We start from the raw sequence: 17905 nt of genomic DNA, 5'->3' as shown, positions 1-17905 counted from the left end.
TAAATGGGGACTCTCACTCCAGTGGGAGGAAAAAATGCTGGCGGCGCCTTGCAAAAAAAGGAGTTGGGAGCAGTTGCCAGTAAGCGCGAAAAACCATGCGCGCCCAAAAAGGGCGCGAAGCAACAGAAACCCCGCCTTCTGCACTCGCTAGCTGGGTTCTGCTCTAGGAAGGAGGCACTGGCAAACCACTTCCGAAACACCTTGCCTTGAAAACTGCAAGGACTCGTCCAAGCAGTCACTGCAGAGTCGGTAACGACTGAGCGCAGATTAAAAGAAAAAAAAATTAGGTGGTACGGATCTTCAAGCAAAGCTCCCACTTGAAGCTGCTTCATGAAACAATATGGCCCCTTCATTTTTGAGAGAAGCAGCTGGATGGCTTCACTCTTCTCAGTCTCCGCTCTTACAATAAATGGAAGTCAAAGGGGAGATGGGTGGCTCAATGGGGCCAATCATATCTATGCTTCATCTCACTGTGAAACAGAGGCTAATCAAAACTGCCACACCACAAGTTTAATATTTATCCTTTTCTTTTAAGTTATTTTAAGGTTAAAAGTACAAGAGAGCAAGCTGGTGTTCTATTAAACTGCTGACACTAGCAGCATTAGTTGCTAGCCGTATATACTCTGTGAAGAACTACCAAAAATAACTAGTTAATAACTTTTGCATTCTCCTTCTCTGTACAGCTTCTGCTATCAACTTCCTCTCAAGGCATGAAATCCTCCAATGAAGGATACAACTGGCATAGGAAGCTGGGGAGCTAATTGTACAATACAGCGCTGCCAAATTCAAATTATCACTTGGGGACTGTCCTGCCAATGAGTAGCATCCAACACAGTTTTGTCGCCAGTAGAACTGCTTCCACCAATGGACTGGGGAGTGGGGTGATTTATTTCCTTCCCCTAAAAATCTGTCCTAGAGGATAGAGGATACTTTGAAGTAGGTGCGGAGGATTGTACAGGGGGAAGAGAAAACTGCAGTTTGTGAGCAAATTTCCACTCAATACTGAATTTCATTGACTGTTTCAAAAATGTTAATCAGCATAACTGTGTTAATCAGCATAACTGTCTAGTGAGTGTATGTGTGTGTGTGTGTGTGTGTGTGTCTTTATAAAGAAAAAAACCCCAAGAATTACATTAGCCTATCCCTTTTCTTCTATTATAGCATTAAAAAAGTATAGTCATTTATAATTTATAAATCAAACATTTATAAGCTTTATTATTTTATTCGCCTAAGGCACCATTTCACTACATCTGACTCTGGATTTAACGAGTAACTTATAAATATATTATTTTACCTGCTATTTCTAAAATATTCACCTTTTTATTCAGAATCAAGATAAGCCTACAGTACCAATACTATGATGAAGCTAGTGAACCCAAAAGCACACCCCTGGTTCTCAACAAACATATATAATATTCTGGAATGAATATACAGCTTCACACATCTTTTTCTATTTTGCATGCATTCCCAGTAATACATAGAATTATGAGTTGTGAATAGAAATGTGATTGTATGGAGAGTGTTATATAAATATTAAAATATCCTTTTCAATCTATAAATTAATAAGTTTTTGGATCTGAAGTTTACAAGCCCTTACACAGCTTGTAAACAGGTGTGGATTTTGCAGAAACGTTTTCACAGTGTGCCAAACTCCTTGTTGGAGAACCTAATTTACTAGATAAACTAAACAAATTGGTCATGCTGATTTTACATGATGTATAAATACATAAAAAAGACCAGTACCCAAAAGTAATTAACTGAAACATTTGACTAGAGAAATATGTACAGCTAATACAATTTAAATATTAATTTCAAATTCAGAAAACAGGAAAATATTTTTATTGGAACATTTGTAAGTATTTAAGATAGTGCAGCTCAACAGAATACACTTCTTTTATTTTGGATTCCTTGATATCATTTAAAGATGCTGAACATACAGATTTTAAATCTATGCAGCATCTGAAAAATTATAAGTATTAAACACATAAGGTAGGTTTCTATTGTATAATTCCATCCTTGGAGCAGATTTTGATTCCTTCAGCTAATAAGAGGAGAAAGTTAAGTTTCACTAACTCCCTTATTTCTATCCAATACAGAGGTCTTTTCAAAACCACTGGAATGCATCCTTGGGGCATGTTTATTGCACAGAATATAGGAAAGAATGGGTAGCAGCATTTTGTGACGTTATTACCATGATACCTTTTGTGTTCTTCAAGTGAATTGTATAGCTTGTGTTCAATTTTTAAATAATAATTTGGCCACTCTGTAACGGATATAAGTTATATGGACTATACATCTTAATGGCATAAGCCAAATTCTTACTTGCATTTGCACTGTATGTTCTGGTCACAGTCTGGTAACTACTTCCTATGAGTGATAATGTTTAATGCTATTTTCACTGCCCATTTCCACATAGAATAAAAATAGCGTGCACTAATGTCTCTGAGATAGTTAAATATCCCAGAAGGAAAAAAAAGTTATTTTTGACATCAATATTCAAGACACCTGTGCTCATTCAGCAAACTACGCATATATGAAGCTATCCTATAGCAGCCTAGATATATGAAATAATACTGTTTTGTCAGATGGGAGCCATAATGGCTTCATCCCTGCAACAATCATTGTTAATATAAATTCAAAATATATTTCCGTATGGTTTCAATTTGCTCCAAGATGCCACTTTCTATCCTGTCAAAATGACTGGAGATCAAAAGGACTGAGATTTATAACCTCAAAACTGACAGAATCAATGTACTAAATATATACAGCCACAGAGAGTTGCTAAATCTCCAGAATCTTTTAAATTAAAAAATATTGCCCATTCTGATGAAACTGCTTACAATGGCTACAAGTAAAGATGGTGGCCATTAAGTTTTATCGCAAGCACCTGAGGAACTGTTCACATGCAATACAAAATGTTCTTTTATTCTCCTAAATTACTGACACTGGCAAATTAAAATGAAGTGGCTACATATGGCAGAAACAATCTTCACATTTACAAATACCCTGAAATATCACTAAATCATAAAACCGAAAGCTGTGGGTTATATATTATGAATGTTGCCTAATGCATTCCCAGCTCAGTTATTTGTTACAAATTTGTGTAAAATGGACAAAATTGGCCATTTATTCTACTGCAGCGACTGCTTTTTTGTGTATAACAAGACATATGCAATTAACCTTCGAAGTGCTGAAAAAGTCAGAAAGCCAACAATTTAGTTTCTTACATTTTACCTTTACATTGCTATATCCATAAATATTAATGTTTATTTTTCTCTTCAACAATATTATATATTGCTCTTTTGGCTGAAAATTAATTTTCAAATAGGCTAACAGCTATTCAATATAAATATATAACATTATCATCAAGAGGGCTGTATTAAAATATTTAGGTTTTTTTGTTAAAAGAATTCTATGAATTATTTTGTACCTGTACATATTTTGCCAAACCCTTGTGAAACATTTCAGCATCACTTGTCAGTATTAATGCTTTCTTGCTTTGGTATTTCTTGGTATTTCACTGGTATAACCTAAGACTATAGGGAATGGAATATTACTCACTATGATAGCCAGATTTCTTCTGCATGGCTGTAACAGGACAATCTTTATGAGCCAGAAGAAGCTGTTTCAGCTGTGCCACTTCATTTCTCAGCAGGGTGACTTCATTCTAAATGAAGAAAAAAAAAATTATACTTTAGCAGTATTACATTATATGCATTTCAGACTGAGGTTTACAAGTCCTGAAAAGACAAATAAAAGTCACAGCATACACTTCCTGAACATATTAATACCACAAAAGTTAATGTTTTTATGAAAAGTGGGATATAAATCAAATGAATGAATGAATGATAGACGTCGTAGTCAGCCAACTTAATGATTATCTTGGTATTTTTGGACAAAATACTGAAAGTCACCTTAGTATTTCTCACTCATTTACAGCTTCTACACACATATAAATTCTACCTATCTACCTACCTACCTGAAAAAATGAACAGGGAATGAACCCGTGTGTTCATTCAAGTTAAAGAAAATTAAAGTTAAAGAAAATACAAAGTTAAATTTGTATTCTGAAAAATGTATAAGAAATAGTTACACTAAATCTCCCATGAATTTCAGTTTATTATATGGAGGCCAAAAGCAACACTCATTCTACATAACCCTATGTACCACTCTCAACCTGGCTCCTAACACATGAAGTCTCCCAGAATCTTGAGCTTAGGAGCTCCACCACCAGCTCTGACACCAAGGTGAAGAGGCCTTGGCAGAGATTTAGCAGGACAGAGAGTAAAGCAGCAGCACTCCTAACCTGTCCCTAACACACAGCACTGAAAGCAGGAACTCACACCCAAACACCTGCAAAGCAGAGATTCTAGTCTCTAACCTCTATGGCCATACAATGCCTCACACATTGCCTTTTGTTATTTAAAATCCTCACCCCTATCTTCTTGAAGATTTCATCATCTCCACCCAAGAACAACTTTCTTGGTCTTCCCCTTCATCTTGACTCATCACTCTTCCTTCATATATTTGCTCTGCATTTTGATCCTTATTCATTTTCTCTATATGACCAAACTTAATCTACTTTTCTAGTGATTACTTGCTTTTTTATTCAATCCACATGCATTCTGCACGTATTCAGTCTTGATCCTATTACTTCCAGTATTACTACACCCTACTGTAGTATAGAATCCCACTACATTCAGTTTACTTATGCTTCTCTTGACATACCCACTCTCATTCCACATAACAAAGTAGGAAGAAGCTTGTTTTTATACAGTCATTTTCATTTTTGATGTGCATTCCTTGTAACAGACCATATGCTATCTACTACCCTTCTACCAGAATTTGTATGTCTTAAAATTTCTCCATCTATTTTAATAAATATTCTATCAAGCTGCACTAATTGCTCTAGCTTTTTGTCATTTGTATGTAACTTGCAATTGATCATCCCATTTTCTCTTTGAACACAATTATTATCTTTGATATATTAATTTGCAAATCCATGCTCCTTTTGGCAAAATAAAATCTAATATTCACTGCAAATCATTCAACTCCTCAATCAACATGGCACTGTCTGCATACAAAAGTACACATTCACTTTCCAAACCAACATACAAAGAGTCACAGATGCAGTCTTCACACACATCAAACACACACTTTTATAGAACCACTCCATAAATAAACCACATCTATATTTTAACATTTCTCCAGTCACAAATTCTACATCTTGCAACTTGATCATTTTTCAACATTGTCATATCATTGATGACTCACTTTTCATCATTTTTTTCCTTGGGCACTAACATTTATAGCATTCATTTTTATTTTCACTTTTGTTTCTTTCTTTTCTGCTTTCCTTCCACATCCATTTTCCTGCAAATTTCATTCTCAGCATTACCAAATAATAGTTTATTCCACTCCAGAACCTCATTGCATCCTTGTAGCCATCACTAATTCTATCTTTTACAATAAACAATCAAACCAATAATGCTTTTATTTATATTAATTCCATTGGATACGTACACATGAATAGACTTATAGTTAAACTAGGTATTTGAAACAAGCAGATCTTTTTCTAAGCAGATACCATTTTTATTTATTCTTGGGTCTCAGACTGGGCCAGCTATTTTTTTCTGTAGCCTTTCATCTTGTTACTATCCATCAATTTATGTAATATAAGAGAATAATTTTTTGCCCTGGATTGCATTAATTTTTCCTAAAGTTTGTCCCTTGTTCTTCCATTATCATCATTCACTGGAGTATAATATACAACTATCACCAACTTATGATTCCTACCCTAATACTAATATAGAACCCAGATAATTTTATTCATAGTTAAACTAATCCCATCACTTCCCTACATATTTTAATGAACTCCATTCCATGAAAACAGAAAGCATTATTCAGATCTCTTGCATCCTTCCCCTTTTAAATTTCACAGAGATACAATTTATTTATTTTTTTCACTTGTTAATTCATGCTCATATATTCCTCTAACATTTCAAGTTGTAATGTTTCATGGTGATCACCTGATGGGCCCCATAAATACTGACTTCTGCTGTTCATCATGGCCTTGGTTAACTGAAGCTTCCAAGTAACTTTTTAGTAAGATAGAAAAGATGTAGACTAGGTTAACCAGCATCAGTTGCACCCACACAGCACTCGTTAACAGGACACTATGGACAGTATACCACAAGTCAACAAAAACCTTGTTTTACTCCATCATATTCATGCTAATTTATTAATTTATGTTCTAATCTACATACTGCCTTGTGAGCCTACATATTATTGCCTGCATCCCACCAAGTAAGAAGTATATTCAGTGAAGTGACACACACTTAGGATATATATGTAACTACTGATGCAAAAAAAAAAAAAAAGGTAGACCAGAAGGACCCATTCAGAATAGATTTATTTCCCATTTATTAATTAAAAATAATTTGAAACCCTATTAAAGAACACTATATTCCTACTCTGTATTAATCAACTTTTTAACAGTGTACAACTAAAGCTACCAGATCAAATGTTCTATGCATAGATGATATAGTGTAAGGAATCAGCAGCTGGTTCATGCCCAGATCAAAACACACACATTTTGTCAGGGCATGAACCTGAAACGCATATTTCAGGCAGAGCTGTTCTGAAATAGGAACAACAAGTTAAAAATAAGGCCTTCAGTGGCAGTCCATATGGTAGCAGCTAGGGGAGGTAATGGGAAAGAATATGCTGTGAAGATTGGGGAGGGATGGGCAGGCTAGCTGAGTTCAAGCGTGACAGAACTATAGAGAAGAAAGAAGAAAGGCACTGAGAAGATCACAGAGTAGGCAGGTGGGTCTGTTACAACTGAATGTAAGCATGTCGGGGAGTAAGACGAAAGAAGGCCCTGAGAAGATTGGTAGGAAGGCTAGCACAATGGCCATGGAGGAAAGGAGATAAGGATACCAACCTTGACCCATTTACCCTGTTATACTGTTCTGGATTTTGTTTCAGCTGAAACCCTGAATAACTAAAATGTTGCAGATTTTGATTTGGCTATGCTTCCAAATTGCAACTTGTTTGTTTTATGTACAAACACACTTTCAGCACATAACATTTGCTTCCATCTAGTGACTGTCTGGAGTTTTGCAGTCCAGACCTGTTAGCCTTTTATACAACAGAACGAGCAGTACTGAGAAAGCAAACAGGTGGCTCTGACCTTTGCCTTTGTGGTCAGGCTATTTAAATTACCACCAATATTTATCTGAGCCTTTGTAAATAATACATAGCTGGCTCTTTTTGTTTCAAAAAACTAATTCCATTGTACACACTTCCAGAATATTTCTGCACCAAAGGCTTTACTTCACTAGGACAAAAGATAGTGAGGCTAACACAAAAGCAGAATTTCATTTAATTTCATTTCCATATAATTAAAATTACTAAATTAATTAAGAACAGTTAACAGCATTTATCCCTATGTATTTAATAATTAATTACCTCCTTCTAGAAATTAGGTGAGAATGTTTAGTAAGATTGGGGAGCTGTACCCAAGACATGTAGATTTAGGGCTTTAGGATGTGTATCCTGGTAGTATGTCAAGTTGAACAAATTGGTTTATTAAGTGCAAATATCACTGTCGACTGTTCCTGAAATAACTGATATTTGTATTTTTACATTTTAAATTATATTATATATAGTTATTTTAATATTATATAAGCCACTTTGGGAATAATTTGTCCTGAGAAGCAACTTAAAATTATTTAAAGCAAATGCACTCTCTCAACAAACTTCTCAGAGCCAACACTTAAAATGTCTAGGTAATATAACCCCACAATGTATAGTCATCTAAATGCTGTCTCATTTCACAGGACAGCCTTTTATAGTTAGTAGGAAGGATCGTAATTGTAATTTTTCCTCCACTGTAACAGCTACAGAATAGTACTGAATATTCTAAGTTGTATTCTTAAATTATACATGGGGGTTCATACACCTAGCCAAGTATCCTGCATGACCTGAGCATATTCCCAAGAAAATGTCTTGGACGGCAGAATGTCCTCTACAAACTAAAAGATTCTCATGCAGAACAATCTCTACCTGCTGGCTGGGGAATGGCAGAATCCTTTTCCCCTGAGAAACTCTACTTCTCTTAGCCATGTAAACAGCCACTTGGCAAGCTCAGATAAGTGTGACAGATTCAAGAGCATACGTTAAAGGAAAAAAAGAGGCAGGAAAACAATTGGCTTCCTACTGCAACTTAAGTGTTGTGTTGAGGGTAGGGAGAAGTAGTAGTTTTGTCAAGGTAGTTTGTTCTTTCATGATGAATAGCTATTTGAATGTATCAATCAGCTGGGTAGTAGGGAAAAGCAGGAATAGCCCTGAAGCTGAAGGTTCCTGTAGGGCTTTTTTTTTCCTTCAGAAAAAATGAGAAATAGTGAGCATCTATATATATTAACATAAGTGCAGCATTTTTCCTGCTTTAAAGGATATGGATGAATTTGCAATTTTGAGTATCATGGGTACAATCACAGATTGACCGGTGGAGAAGTAAACCCATTCACTGAACAGCTGCTATGCTACATAAGGTCGTCAGGTGATTTCACCTCTAATACTAATTGCTTTATTTGCTTTCTTCAATTTTTTTTGCAGAATAAATCCTAGTCACTTCACCTTGGTTGTTCATCTCAGCATGGAAAAAAACAAAACAAAACAGAATGAGATTTTTTTAAAATGCTCTTTCCATTAATTTACTTACTATTCCTCACGGTGGCTGTCATGGCCCAGGATTCTGACTCTGAAGAAGCTGCTCCAGTTCAATCAGTGGAATGTCAACCTCAGGAGATACCAAGCCAGGAATCACCTGAGGCTGATCAAACACAGGCATCATCAGAACAGATGGAGCAGTCAGATGATGAGGTATGGCCTCCAAGCTCTTGGACTCAGTGGATAGAGCAGAAAGCAGAGCAAAGATGCTCAGTGAGGCTCCTTGCCAAGCAAGGAAGAAACTATCTTAATTGAATATAGCTGGCTGCAGCATGATTTAAGAGGCAGCCCTGACCAGTGTTTCTCTGTTGGAAACAACTGTTTGATCTCCTGCTCTGGTGTGTTGGTGCTGTGAATTCTGCTTGTGTAAAAAAACCTGAAACTCTGACTGTTGGACTGGGTGACAAACCTGACTTGGCTTTCTGAACTTTGGACTGGATTTGACTTCTGCCTGTTCCTGCTGAAAGCGAAACTACCCAGGCAAACTTTCCCAGAGACTGTTTTGATTTACATTTTTTTCCTTGTCTGCTGTTTAGTCAGCCTTGGGTAAATTGCTATTCTCACCTAGCAACTGTGTGTGAGAGAGTTTGAAACGTGAACAGGACAGTGGCACAGATATCAATAACAGACTTCAAACAGAATTGAAGGAGTGTAGTAAATAACTTTTTTTTTTGCTTTGCTTCTAAATATTCTTTTGGGCAGACTATATGGTTGATATTTTCAAAGGCAAAGGGCAAGGGTTCAGAGAGATAATAGGGAGGTCTTCACCATTTACTTATGAATGCAATGTTGGAGATCTCAGCCTGAAAGGCAGAGATAATTATCTACTGTATGTCTGAAATTCAAGTAAGACAGAATGTTAATGTAAGTAAAGTATATATCTACTTATTTTAAAAGTTTCACTTCCAAGATTGCATATTTATGGCATGTTCCAGTCCCATCATTTCATGTTTTAATATATTTCTTATTCTGAAATATATTATTTTAGCTTTCAAAACAAAAATCTACGTACAGTAATATTAGTATTTTATATTTACAGGTTTTTAATTACATTCCTGAACCAGTTTATTCTGTAGAATTGACAAAGCTAAAAAAAATACTGAACCTTAGCATTATTTCAGAGCCAGCATATTGTGGAAGACCAAACTTATTACATTTTATATTGAAAGTAAGTAATCTCAGATCATTACTGCTCATTCTGATCAGCTTTGCAAACTAGTCAAGTGAAGAATTATGGAAATGCAGGTTTAATATTTCTATATAAAACACAGTTTAATTATTTCTTTGACATTTAATTTTCTTTACTATTCTGTCCTTCACACTGACCAGTTCTTCTGATAGCAGAATATAAATATGCATTTCTTTTACATCTATTCATATGAGAGTAATTCCTGAGAATCTATGGGGAAAAAAAATAGTTTCACCTAACTACAGTTCTAAGTAGGAAAAGCTATTAACACAAGTAGAAACCTGCATTAGGTGACATTTATTCTAGACAGTACATGTGGCCCATTGGGATGTATTGCTCACATCCAAATTGTCCTGGATAACTTTCTGGGTATAACTGAAAGAGACAACTGTCACCATAAAACTTTAGGTTATCATCTCTCAGATGTATTTTTTTTAATTGCTCGAAGTACCTTGAAACAAAATATCATGACTTTTGGGCAATCTTACTGAGACCCTACAAGATTATATGTTCTCATACAAAATTTTGTAATACAGTGGTACCTCAGTTCACGAACGCTTCTGTTCACTAACAATTCGGTTCACGAACAGCTCCGGTCGCAAAATTTTGCCTCCGTTCACTAACGCCGGATTGGGTGACGAACAGGATCCGTGGCCATTTTCCCTCCCGTGACACGTGGTCGTGGCTTCCTGTAGGGAGGGGGACTCTCCCTCCAAGCAATAACCGCCTCCCCACCCGCCTTCCTGTCCTCCACGCCAGAAGTCGCGTCGAGCAAGGTTAGCTTTCTCTCTCTTCGTACTGTATTTTGTTTCATATTTTTGCAGTTTTAAAAAAAACAAACATATGGTTCAGAATGGATTAACTGTAATTACATTGAACCTTATGGGGAAATTTGATTCAGGACGTGACCAAAAATCAGGTCGCGACCAAATTCGGAGGGGTCAGAACAGATTAACCGTATTTACATTGAACCTTGTGGGGAAATTTGATTCGGGTCGCGACCAATTCAGGTCGTGACCAGAGTTGTGGAACGAATTAAGTTCGTGAACCGAGGTACCACTGTACTTCAAGCAAAAGTTTTGAGATTTTGCAAGATTTGGCAAATCTCGTAAGATTCTGGCTGGTATCTGAAGTTACTGCAGGCATGTTCTTTCTACTGTATTGCTGACCCTGACCTAGATGATACTCTCCACTGAAGATCTTTGCTGGACAAACTAGTTGGGACTTTGGCTATCCTGTCAGCATCTCTTTGTAACTTCAACATGCTATTTACGCTGGGTTTTTTGGGAATACAAGTTGCTTGGACAAGACCTGTTCTTAATAGTGGTTACTATATTTGCTTACTGTTTTACTAGCTTATGTTGATTATATTGTGTGTTAATACTCAGAAACTTCTCAAGATGGATTATTGGTTAAAAAAGGTCTGGCATACTTTTTTCAATGGTCCAACAGAAGTCTTCAAATAATATCACTTTTGTAATGGCCAAAACTTCCAACTCAAAGCAATATATTGAGTTGATGCTTCAAGAAATATTTTCTTCTGGTAGCTTGAGAAAACTATTACATTAAAATCTCCTCACAGTATAAAGCACCACCAAAAAATCTATGCTAGAAGTATAAGCCAACCTACCACAGCCTATTCTAACAATTAATTAGAATGGCAGATGCTCTGATATAGTTCTAGTATGTCAGTGATAATCTGTTGAAGAAGGCAGATGGGGCAACCTTTCATGGGCCTAGTAGTCAGAATGTGTAGAAAAAGACTATAAGGCAGCATTCAAAGACCCAGAAGACTAGAAGTCTAATGCTAGATTTGGAAAGGGGCACTTTTATGCCACTAAGACCAATCTCCTGCTCAGGGGAAAAACCAAATTAAAGCATTCCAGTGGAGATGAGCTTCCGGGCTAATAGGCCGTGGTCTAATCATTTGATATCATGATGTTTCACCAGCAACTGTTGCTGGCATCTTCAGAGGTGAAAGTGGTCTGCTCTGTGGCACGCTTCTTGGCAGTTCATAGACAGCTGAGCAGGAACTGACTGAGCTCTTGTGTTTGTAACAGAACTAAGGCTCTTGGCAGCCTTCTTCTACCTTCCTTTGTTACTGAAAAAAGGAAGTTGGCAATGACTGTCCAAACTGAGCAGGACACTTGCTGCTCATAGTTGTCTTCTGTTTCTGTAAAATCATGCCCATCTGCTTTACACCTACTCCTTGTTTAGTGACTGAGTTCTTTTTCAATGAACAGGCCATTAAGCGAAATTGTCGCTAAGTGAACATGTGACTGAGAGAGATGCTGCGAAGATCACTGGTTGCTGCTGTCTCATTCTGGGGGAGATGGGCAGCATACAAATTCAATAAACAAACAAACAAAGTTCTTGTACAGCTACGCCAGCATTCTCACTCTGGTTTACAAAATTTGGTTGTAAATGCGCACATTGGTTGGAAAATGAATTTTTTATTACTGTCATATTTACTCAGGTAGTTGTTAAACAAGGAATGGATTTATTATTAGGATTCAGGACATATAGTTTTTACTAGTCAGGTTTTAGTTTAGTATTGTTAATATTTCAAGTTGTACTGAAATAAAATATATAAATTAGGCTGGTTGCAGATTTTGCTATGCTTAGCACACCTGAACAGATCCACTGAAATCAGTGTGAATTCAGTTAATCATCACTAAGACAGATATGCAACAGAGTGGCCCATTTCTAAAATTTTGTTTTTATTGTTAAAAAAAAATAACAATTTTTGATTGTCTAAACCTGTTAAATAGAAAATGTAAACTGCAAGTCAGAAAAACAAAATACCTGTAATTGACCATTTAATGAGCTCAGGTCTTCTGCTTTTTTCTCCAAAGACTGCACCCAAACTTTTCTTTTTTGTCTGCATCTTGAAGCAGCTGCTCTGTTCCGCTCTAAGAATTTCCGTCTTTTTTCATCAGGATCTTCATTTGCTGCTCTTCTTCGGCGGCCTCCTGTATTTGGAGTTTGTGGTGCAGGCTGTGCAGGAGAGGCCTGGAGGTACCAGGATATCACAATTAATTACCACAAATTCTGTACGCCTTTTGAAATATCCACTATACATTTATGTTTATTCTGTAACAGCATTCCAGAATTTTATTAGTCACTCTGTTATTTCAGCTTCATGTCAAATAACTGAAACTTAATAATAATGGGTATGCCTAAAATACTTAAAATACTGGACAAAGCATGATGATGATGTCACAGAAAGTTTGAAAGTTGTCTACTCCAAAGCGTGGAGACAATTACTATTTAATATATGCAAACTGTCTCCAGTATAATATAGTACCACAAAGTCACAATGGAATTAAATTTTATTCTTTTCACCTTCACCCCAAGACAATAATAAAACGTAGGCACCTGCAACAGTGACAAATGCAATGAAAAGCAGGTAACTTTAAGTTAAATTACATAAGCCTATCTTGATTTCTGCACCATGAGAGCAATAAATGTATTTACAGTCAGGTCCAGAAATATTGGGACATCGACACAATTCTAACATCTTTGGCTCTATACACCACCACAATGGATTTGGAATGAAACAAACACAATGTGCTTTAACTGCAGACTGTCAGCTTTAATTTGAGGGTATGTACATCCAACTCAGGTGAACAGTGTAGGAATTACAACAGTTTGCATATGTGCCTCCCACTTGTTAAGGGACCAAAAGTAATGGGACAGAATAATAATCATAAATCAAACTTTCCCTTTTTAATACTTGGTTGCAAATCCGTTGCAGTCAATCACAGCCTGAAGCCTGGAACGCATAGACATCACCAGACGCTGGGTTTCATCCCTGGTGATGCTCTGCCAGGCCTCTACTGCAACTGTCTTCAGTTCCTGCTTGTTCTTCGGGCATTTTCCCTTCAGTTTTGTCTTCAGCAAGTGAAATGCATGCTCAATGGGATTCAGGTCAGGTGACTGACTTGGCCATTGCATAACATTCCACTTCTGTCCCTTCAAAAACTCTTTGGTTGCTTTTGCAGTATGCTTTGTGTCATTGTCCATCTGTACTGTGAAGCGCCGTCCAATGAGTTCTGCAGCATTTGGCTGAATGTGAGCAGATAATATTGCCCGAAACACTGCAGAATTCATCCTGCTGCTTTTGTCAGCAGTCACATCATCAATAAATACAAGAGAACCAGTTCCATTGGCAGCCATACATGCCCACGCCATGACACTACCACCACCATGCTTCACTAATGAGGTGGTATGCTTAGGATCATGAGCAGTTCCTTTCCTTCTCCATACTCTTCTCTTCCCATCACTCTGGTACAAGTTGATCTTGGTCTCATCTGTCCATAGGATGTTGTTCCAGAACTGTGAAGGCTTTTTTAGATGTCGTTTGGCAAACTCTAATCTGGCCTTCCTGTTTTTGAGGCTCACCAATGGTTTACATCTTGTGGTGAACCCTCTGTATTCACTCTGGTGAAGTCTTCTTTTGATTGTTGACTTTGACACACATACACCTACCTCCTGGAGAGTGTTCTTGATCTGGCCAACTGTTGTGAAGGGTGTTTTCTTCAGCAGGGAAAGGATTCTTCGGTCATCCACCACAGTTGTTTTCCGTTGTCTCCCGGGTCTTTTGGTGTTGCTGAGCTCACTGGTGCATTCCTTCTTTTTGAGAATGTTCCAAACAGTTGTTTTGGCCACGCCTAATGTTCTTGCTATCTCTCTGATGGGTTTGTTTTGTTTCTTCAGCCTAATGATGGCTTGCTTCACTGATAGTGACAGCTCTTTGGATCTCATCTTGAGAGTTGACAGCAACAGATTCCAAATGCAAATAGCACACTTGAAATGAACTCTGGGCCTTTTATCTGCACATTGTAATTGGGGTACTGAGGGGATATCACACACCTGGCCATGGAACAGCTGAGAAGCCAATTGTCCCATTACTTTTGGTCCCTTAACAAGTGGGAGGCACATATGCAAACTGTTGTAATTCCTACACAGTTCACCTGAGTTGGATGTACATATCCTCAAATTAAAGCTGACAGTCTGCAGTTAACGCACATTGTGTTTGTTTCATTCCAAATCCATTGTGGTGGTGTATAGAGCCAAAGATGTTAGAATTGTGTCGATGTCCCAATATTTCTGGACCTGACTTTAACTATCTCACTTGCTTGTATTTTAGTTGCTATATATACTCTCAGCTTCTGTCCTCTTCCTTTATCTAATTCCAAGATCAGTCTGTTTTCCCTATGTCTGTTTAAGACATATAGCACTGAAGAATTGTAAGAAATTTTCCATGGTAGCAAACTGAGTCAGAAGCTAGGTTTCATACCGGTGTTTCAGTAGTAGATGTGGCGGGCTGTTGTAGTGATTGGGGTCGTGCTTCCTCTGACTGAGTTCGAACCAGTCCGCTTGTCTGTCCCTTGGCAGTATCTCCATTTGTTACCTGAGAGTGCTGCTGGGTCAAAGCAGCTTTTAATCTCTAAAGGGAGAGAGAGAGACAAAAAACCCCCACACACACTCAATTTACCATGTTGAATGCTGCCCTGTAACTAAACACGTACTCAGCAGTCAAAAATGTAATGTTACACGTATCCACATTTCTGTCCAATTTTAGACAATTCTATTATAATTTGCTGTCACATTCATGAGGTCACCCAATTCCCAAGACAGGCTTTTCTAAGATAAGATTTTGATCAGAAAGTCCTCACATGCAAGCAGAATTCTTTTCACTCAGCACTGCATATAATCCATAGCCTTTTTCCTAACTATCATTTTGCCTTTAGTATCTGCTTTTAATAGACAGTTGGCTAATTCCACTTGTTTTAAGACAAAATAATGTTTTGTATAAATCCACAAATATTATTTTTCATATAAAAGAGACTGATAACTTATCAATTTGGAGTGCATTTTAAAGATATTACATACAAAATGTAATTAATCAATGTTAATGTGCCCAAATCATTTTAAAAAGACCCACTGAGTTGCATCCTCCTTCTTTAACAGCATGTAATAAATATGTATGTATTTCAATAAATAAATAAATAAAATAATTATTTAATTTATATGACCACCCATCTCAAATTCATGACTCTGGGTGGCTAACAAGAAAACCAAGAAAAAAAATGATCTTAACAAAATAATAACAAACAGCAGTCTGAACTAAAGTTTTGGAGCTTTGGACAAACAGATGCAAAGAAGCAGGAGGAGGAGGACTGAATTCTAGACTACAACAAAACTTTGTCATTTGAATTGTGTCATTCCATGGGCCAACTCAATTCCACAAGCAAACAGATTCTTCATCCCCTTTCTACCCAAACTTGCTTTATATTGGATATGGCATATATTTGGAGAGAGGAGAGCACAATGAAGTCTCATTTCATAGGTAGTTACAGCTATGAATAAAATAACTTCTATGTGAGAAAAAACTGTTGAACTGGTGGCTTCTGAGATAAATGTTCCACTTGAGGAATTTGGAAGAGATAAGCCATCAGGGGAGGGAAGCCACAGAATCTGTGAAAGATGCAGAAAGTTATGTCTTGTCTAGGATACTATACAATCAAGCATACACCTATCTAATAAACCTAAATGATTATTTCTACATGTTTACGTAATACTTTCCATTGCCTTTAATATTTTAGCAAAATACTCCAATGGTATCACTGCAATGTACTGAATGGATTTATCACATATATGAATCCATTCTGTAATCTGATGTCTCTCTAGGAAGCTTAAGGCAATGTACATATACTCATAATCATATTAGGAATTATGTTACAGTATAACAAGCTTACTCAAGGCCTCTTACTAAGTTTAATAAACTTAACAGAGGTCTCTATCACTGTATCATAGAGATATAGTGATATATTGACACAAAATCAAAAACAGAATTAGTAAAGTGCACAGATATTCACTCAAAATACATTCAAATACTTCTGAAATATGAACTACAATCTAATACTGAATAATAAAGGTGTTTGCAAAAAATGCCTCTATCCTTGAAAATAAATCCCTATCACATCTGCCTGAATTGGTTGGAATAGATCACTCCATCATGAGTTCATAGAAACAATATTATTGTAAAAACAATTTATGAAAAAGTCAGATACATATTTCATATCTGCCACAAAACCTCATCAGAGTAATAACCTTCCTTCTCCTGGGTGTTATCTTACCATCTGCTACTCTATTACTTATCTTTATTTTGCAACTAATTAACAGCATAATCTTCTAAATTCAGCAAGTTAATTATCATTATTGTGGTCTTTGCAGCATCATCAGTCCTCATGAAGTCTTATCTCCCTGCCTGCCCCCCTGAGAATGCATAAAATGAAGTTAAGAAAGGGTCTGTTTCTTTACAGAAGGCTCATTAGGTGTTTGCTGATTAGCTTGTCATGCAGAGAGGCAGGTCAGAAGAATTCTGCCGAATACAAGATCCCATGCCGAGCTTAACCAAGTTAATATGAGTTTCTGAACATTTGCCAAGCTACCCTCTGTCAATTCTCAGTAGTGACTCCTGCAGAAAACCTACAGGCTACCCACTATACTCCAGGTATTTCTCAGTTTGTCACAAGATGTTGCAGAGTTCTGGAGAATGCCACTTAAAGAAGAAAAATGTTTTTCTATCACAGTAATTTGTAACTAAGATACCTTATTTGTTACCTCTTTCTTTTCCATGAGTATATGTTAACACTTTATTTGCTACAATTATTATCCTTCATAGTTCATTTGAGGACACTTATATATTATTAATATTTCTATAGTGCCATCATTTTATGTGGCAACTTTAAAAACATAAATGCTTAAGTCAGTGTCCCAAGGTGTTTACAGTCTAAAGTTTACAAGCTTATATTTGCCCAGACTTAGTTACAGTATTCAGCATGGCTTCTAATATTTTCTAATTTTACTTATTTCTACTTAATGGAAAATATAGGTTTATCCCCAATAGTAATTTGTTTATAGGATCTTCCAGTGCACAGTTACATAAATGTAAAGTTACTTTCCAAACAG

At 36.7% G+C, this 17905-nt stretch overlaps 1 protein-coding gene across 5 annotated transcripts in view; it reads right to left on the bottom strand.

The window, feature by feature from the left end:
* ATF2 (activating transcription factor 2) overlaps positions 1-17905 on the bottom strand; it is a 55075-nt gene that overhangs the window by 3156 nt on the left and 34014 nt on the right. For all 5 annotated transcript variants that reach the window (XM_088135788.1, XM_088135786.1, XM_088135789.1 and 2 more), the window contains 3 exons: positions 15228-15377; positions 12731-12937; positions 3562-3667 (listed from right to left, as the gene is read on the bottom strand). In XM_088135788.1, the coding sequence (XP_087991914.1) occupies positions 3562-3667; positions 12731-12937; positions 15228-15377 (463 nt within the window). The remainder of the gene's footprint in view (positions 1-3561; positions 3668-12730; positions 12938-15227; positions 15378-17905) is intronic.

The sequence above is a fragment of the Python bivittatus genome, unplaced genomic scaffold (genome assembly GCF_059951505.1).
Source record: "Python bivittatus isolate LINGU-HERP-01145 unplaced genomic scaffold, Pbiv_v1 ctg000200_np1212, whole genome shotgun sequence".
Classification (NCBI taxonomy): domain Eukaryota; kingdom Metazoa; phylum Chordata; class Lepidosauria; order Squamata; family Pythonidae; genus Python; species Python bivittatus.
The sequence above is the reverse complement of the archived record's forward strand: the minus strand, read 5'-3'. Positions and strand labels throughout refer to the sequence as shown.